The 6000-nt window shown below is 40.0% G+C and overlaps 1 protein-coding gene across 1 annotated transcript in view; it reads left to right on the top strand.

Annotated features, from left to right (window-relative positions):
- Positions 1–2806: 2806 nt before the first annotated feature.
- Positions 2807–6000, top strand: part of LOC131730501 (transcription factor COE2-like) — a 32528-nt gene continuing 29334 nt past the window's right edge. The window contains exon 1 of the mRNA XM_059020532.1: positions 2807–3424. Coding sequence (XP_058876515.1) covers positions 3291–3424 — 134 coding nt within the window. The 5' untranslated portion in view covers positions 2807–3290. The remainder of the gene's footprint in view (positions 3425–6000) is intronic.

Below are 6000 nucleotides of genomic sequence, written 5' to 3'. Positions count from 1 at the left end.
TTGTTCTGGTTCTATAGAGCCATTGCCATACACAGAGGGTTCAATATGACAGAGGGGGGTTCGGATACAGAACCATTAGCGCGATTGTATCGAAAGAAAAGGCTCCAGCACTATAGTTATCTACGCTCTTCTCCTTGCCTCTGTGGTAAATCGGACCGTGCCAGTCAGAGTCAGCCAAGGAGGCGGTTGAGTCCTGTGGGACCGACAGTGGTTTTAAACAAAAAGGTTTGAAATAATACCACACCCCTGCCTCTCCGATAACTGCAGTGCGTTTTCTGTGCGGATCGATTTCAGTGGCGGGAGGGGCGGGTTTGGCTCGTCTCTAGCATCTGTAGCTATTTAAGGGTTTCTGGGTTAAGTAGACGTGTCACTCAGGCTGAGAGTGGGTGAGTGACGGCCGGGGAATCCGCTGGGCTCTCCCTTTAATTGGAAGAACAGCTGACTCGACGGGCCGGCAGATGGTGTCTCTGAAGACAGATTTGCATCCATTGTTCCGCCAGATCAGTCCCAAGACAATACCCCGGCAGGGGCAAGAAACTTTCCCTTTCAGACGACAGAAAACGGAAATTCATGCAAGAAATGCGCGTCGTTCAGATGTGTGGCGCTTTTGTCGGGGACCGAGCCCAGACAGCTGCCCTCATCAGTATAATTAAGTTTTTAAAACGTCATGTTGACGGTGCAGAGCACGAATATCCACGGCCCCTGATACAGCCTCGAGCCCCTTGTTTTATATTGCCCGTCCTCGCTGTACCTCCCGGGCGCGCTGGCCTTGTGCAGAGCGGTATCTGATCCGGTCTGAAAAGTTTGTTTATCGTTTAATGCAGACACCCAATACTCTCTCCTACACGTTTAGATTAATATTTATATAGGGTTCAATACCATATACAGTTATAAACGATCTTTGGAGGGAGAGGGCGTTCAGTTATTTAAATGATTCAGGATAATAATAATAATAATAATAATAATAATAATAATAATAATAATAATAATAATAATAATAAACACATCATTACTACCATATTGATTATTTTGCAACATTTTCTAACACAAAACAGATTGCTAATGTTTACCGAACTGGGGCTAGTCACAAACAAGGTCCTTGTGGAAGCTCCTTCTGAATTATTTATTCGAAGCTTTTTACCATCCACGTTTTTGTTTTATTTTCAGACAGAAAGGTTGACTTCAGCACGCTGTTGTCGCAATACTTTGTGGATATGTCTCACAGTCTGTATCACAGCTCTGCCTGATGCAGAACCAGACAGATTGTGTTACATCTCACACACACACACACACACACACACACACACACACACACGCACGCACGCACGCACGCACGCACGCACACACACACACACACACACACACACACACACGCACGCACACACACACACACACACACACACACACTGGACAGTCTGTATCACAGCTCTGCAGGGCTGTCATGTTTCATTGATTGAATTTTCATATTTTGAGAGGAGACTCTCCTATATCAGCGGTACATCACGGGTACTATGGACACGGTTTTTTAATAGCCCACACTGCAGAAGCGCGCAGTAATTCGGTAATCTGTCCCCATTGTGCTGAGAGAAACTGACACCATGCAGCCTCTTTTGAGTGAGACTCGTGAATTCAAGCGCAGGCCAGCATTGTCTGTGCAGCGGGGAGAGGGGCGGCCAAGCGTCTCTTTGTGTGGCGAACACGGGTTACCAACTGTCACAAACTCAGCGGAGTGATCCATAGAAAAGAGATGTTTAACAAATCAGTCAATCAAAACACTTTCCGAATCAGAAGAGATTTCTAAACAGAAAAGCTACCAGGAGCTTCAGATATCACACGTTGTTAAGACTCTAACAGCTTTCGATATCCTTGCATTTAGGTTAAAATTTTGTCAAGTTGCATGTGTTCAAAAAGTGAATGGAATGAACCGGGAGGCCGGGTTCAGATCCCGGAGGGTTATCAGGTTACTTGAAGCGGCAGCATGTTACAAGAATGATCTCGTGAAATAAATCCGATTTCATAAAAATAGCAGAAGAGAATTCGATTTCTTATAGTGAAAATATTGGGAAGTGCAAAGAGATCGGATAAACGTAAATGAAACGCGTACAGAAATATGAACAGTTTGTTAACCACGTAATAAGAAGCCATTTAATGACGTGTTACATTCATTAAAAAAAATAATATTATACATGGTTTTATACCTAATTTAGAGCTAGATTATCAAGCTGCAGAACGCATTTTTAAAAGGAAAAAATACACGATTTGGGGTATTGAGAATAGCTATTAGATCTGAACATTTCAAACAAAATGCTTCACACTTTGCAAAATGCTTTCAGTTCAATAGCCTGACTGTTTAAACACGACCAACAGACGAGCTATATGAAACATCAACATGGTGCTGCAGATACAGTAAGCCTGCATGCGTCACGTTTTATATCAATTAATATCAACTTTAACATCAAAGCTAACAGACACCGGTATCAGTCATAGTGTCACCAGTGGAGCAAACGCAGCGACGCATCTGTCATCCCAAAATCTGACACAATCCAACGTCCAGTAGAGTACACCTACACATGAAACAGGGACCGTATTCCAAAACACCCAAGCGAGAAAGTTCAGTCAGCGCCGTGCCTGTCCCATGCAAATGACCTAGACAATGATTGGCTGCAGCTGGGGAGGCAGGTGTCTTATCGTTCCAACAAACTGTCACTCTACAGCCAATGAAAACCGATATGCAAACGAGCCTGTCCAAATATGGGAAGAGTCCACGCCTCCCCCAGCCAAGGTAACTCATTCATGACAAAGCGAATCGAGCTAACAGTATCATTATCGGGAGCTGATCCGTGCTAACACGAGGGTTTCCTCCGAGCAGAGTACCTGATCTCCGGATTAGAAGGTAGATCACGCATCGGTCTGGCAGCGCCGCTGTGTGTGTGTGCGTGTGTGTGTGTGTGTCCACAACAGAAAACGTGATCTACGTTAAACTGTGACCAAATCTTGGACGCATTCCTGCGTTTGAACAATGACTGCACCCCAAGGAGAATAAATATCCCCAAATCTTCTTACTGGAAACTTTTGAAGATATTTTTTTGGTCAGCCGGAAAAAGTTTGTTCCATATTATCTATATATCTGTTTCTGTGTTGTGTATTTATACACATCGGAAACTATTTAATACACTCGCTGGCTGTGGGTTTCTCCTCTTTGAATAACCATATAGACGACCCCTCTTGTGATTGCCCGTCTCGGATTTTTTTTTTATGTTTTAAATGTTTTATAGCAATCTGTTTTTTTAATGTTTGGAATCCACGATCATTTATCCAGAGGGGGATCGGATATTAAACAGAAGACCGTCGGAGTTGAGATGGATTCCATCCGGTCTTGGGTGCGCAATGTCGGTGTTGTGGATGCTAATGTAGCGTCGCAAAGGTAATGTATATCAATATAAATATATAGGACACGGGTGTGAACGGCCTATACATGACACGGGACATCGCAAGAATAATGACTTGAATGCGTTGTTACAAAATATCTCTCTGCAATAATGACAGAAACTTTACGCACGGCTGTTTAATCCTTTAATAGCTGTCTAAAAATATTAAAAGCGGTGCTTTGTTGCCATTTAAATATATAGATAACACGGAACAGCCTACATGTTATTATATTATTTATTAGCTGCTCAGAAACATACAGAAATATACAGGCTGCTGTACTTCAGAATGCGTAAAATCCAGCATCCCATCTCTCTATTAATCCAGCATTCTATCTATCTATCTATCTATCTATCTATCTATCTATCTATCTATCTATCTATCTATCTATCAAAACGAACATAAAACACATTTTTTCAACTAGAAAGTGTAAACATTCGTGCACACATATAAAAAACAACACGATTTCTTTGTGATGTCCGGGTGCAGTCTGTTTATGTATATTCCATTTGCAGGTAATGCCTATTAAAAATGATCTGCCAGCTATAATGCCAGTTATGTTGATAGGCTGTCGGTAAAGAACCCCAGGGCATTTATGAATGGAAATTCATTTGAGTTTAGTTTAGTTTAGTTTAGTTTAGTTTAGTTTAGTTTAGTTTAGTCTAGTTTAGTTTAGTTTAGTTTAGTCACTTTGTGTCCGCAGCGCTAGCACAGGCACATCTCAACAGTGCCGCACTAACACAAAGACAGACCTGTGTTATTTTTTAGAATGAAAAGGTTTCTCCTAACGATATTTCTCAAAACAGAGCTCGGCCACAAATAAGCACCGCATTTTTCAAATGACGATTCTCAACGTAGAAAACATTTTAGTTTCCTTTGCGATGGCACAGAGGCTTCCAAATCCAGATTCAACAGAGAAGACGCTCACAAGGTGAAGGGTCCGGCACAGGGCACTGTACCCCTGAATGGGTTTTGTCAGACACGCATTAAGCAGAATTGGATCCCTTGTGTTTTGGGATTCTGTGCCCATGTCATTGTATTTATGCATGTATGTATTTAGTATATCGATGATCTTATTCACGTAGTATCCCTGTATTGCAACATGTGACACTGCGCTCGGATGCAAAGTGCATGGTCTGTGAATTATTAGTTGAAACCACTTCCTCCTAAATGACAAGCGCGCGGCATTGTTCTGAGCGGTGTGCTCGTGTCAGGAGCCACACGAAAAGCACACAGCAGACTCGAGACGCCCCAGTCCTTTAATGAACAAGCATGGACTTACGTCTTGTAACGTTTTCCAAAATGTTTGTAGATAAAAGTTTTGTCACAAAAAGAACGCCAGCAATCCGAGGCTGTAATTGTATGAGAAAATAAAATGCCCTTTACTTCACTGACACGTCATTTTGCTAGAGACAGACTGCTCTTTGATATTAATGACAATAAACGCAGCATACGCATACGTCAGCTATTCCAAATAGATTCCAAATCGAAATTCCAAATTCCAGATCGATTACTAATATTCTTGTTTACAAATGCAAGTCTTATAACGCGTGTGTAATTTAACTGAATGAATTCTGTTTGATCAAATAGACGGATCATTTTTACCCAACGCGATTATTTTTACTCGACTTGAAGCTCAAACGATTATCCCATCTGACTTTACTGTGTGATTATTATTTTTTTGCGCCTCGCGGTTTATTTGTGCAGCTATGAAAGGAAGGCTTACGGTCTGCGTGTACTGTGAAATAAACATTTGTTTTTTATAACAGTGCCAACGCTTGTTTTAAGTCTTGCACCCTATTTACTCAATAAATCAAAGTCTGTCAAAACGCTCACACACTCACACACACACGCTAACCTCCAAACCCTAAACAGCTAGCCTACATATTTTAATATAAGAAATGATTACATATTTAGCATTTGGATCTTCACATTTCAAATAACCAAATGTTTCCATTTGCAAGATTAAAACATATTATAAAATCCTTTCATTGAGTTGGTGAAAAGTATTATTATTATTATTATTATTATTATTATTATTATTATTATTATTATTATTATTAGGGTCGAATTTAAATAAATGCGTATTCTGAAGACATTTCTACACCCTTTTCTTAAGTGAATTATTGTTCGATTTGATCTTTGTTTAAGCTTAAAAGTTTATTTTAAAAAATATAATAATAATAATAATAATAATAATAATAATAATAATAATAATAATAATAATAATAATAATCCAATTTGTACTTTTCCTATGTTTTTTTTCCATGCACGCAACCGAATAAACGTATTTTAACTTTGAGTAATTAATTATATAAAAAATATATACATTTACCTAAAAAGTTGATTAACATTAAATAATAAAAAACCGGAATATTCATGAACATATCTTTGCAAACTTAAAACATATAGATAAAACAGCTGATTGAAGTCGGGTGTGAAATGAATGCGCTGTTTAGCTGGAGGCTACACTGGAAATGTAAACCAAGGACTGAAAACGTGAAGCATTCCTCTGAATACAAGAGGACTGCACCGTGCAGAACCCTCGCCACGCGCGCGGGGTCACCTCACTCT

The sequence above is a fragment of the Acipenser ruthenus genome, unplaced genomic scaffold (assembly GCF_902713425.1).
Source record: "Acipenser ruthenus unplaced genomic scaffold, fAciRut3.2 maternal haplotype, whole genome shotgun sequence".
NCBI lineage: Eukaryota > Metazoa > Chordata > Actinopteri > Acipenseriformes > Acipenseridae > Acipenser > Acipenser ruthenus.
This window is presented reverse-complemented; position numbering and strand designations above follow the sequence as displayed.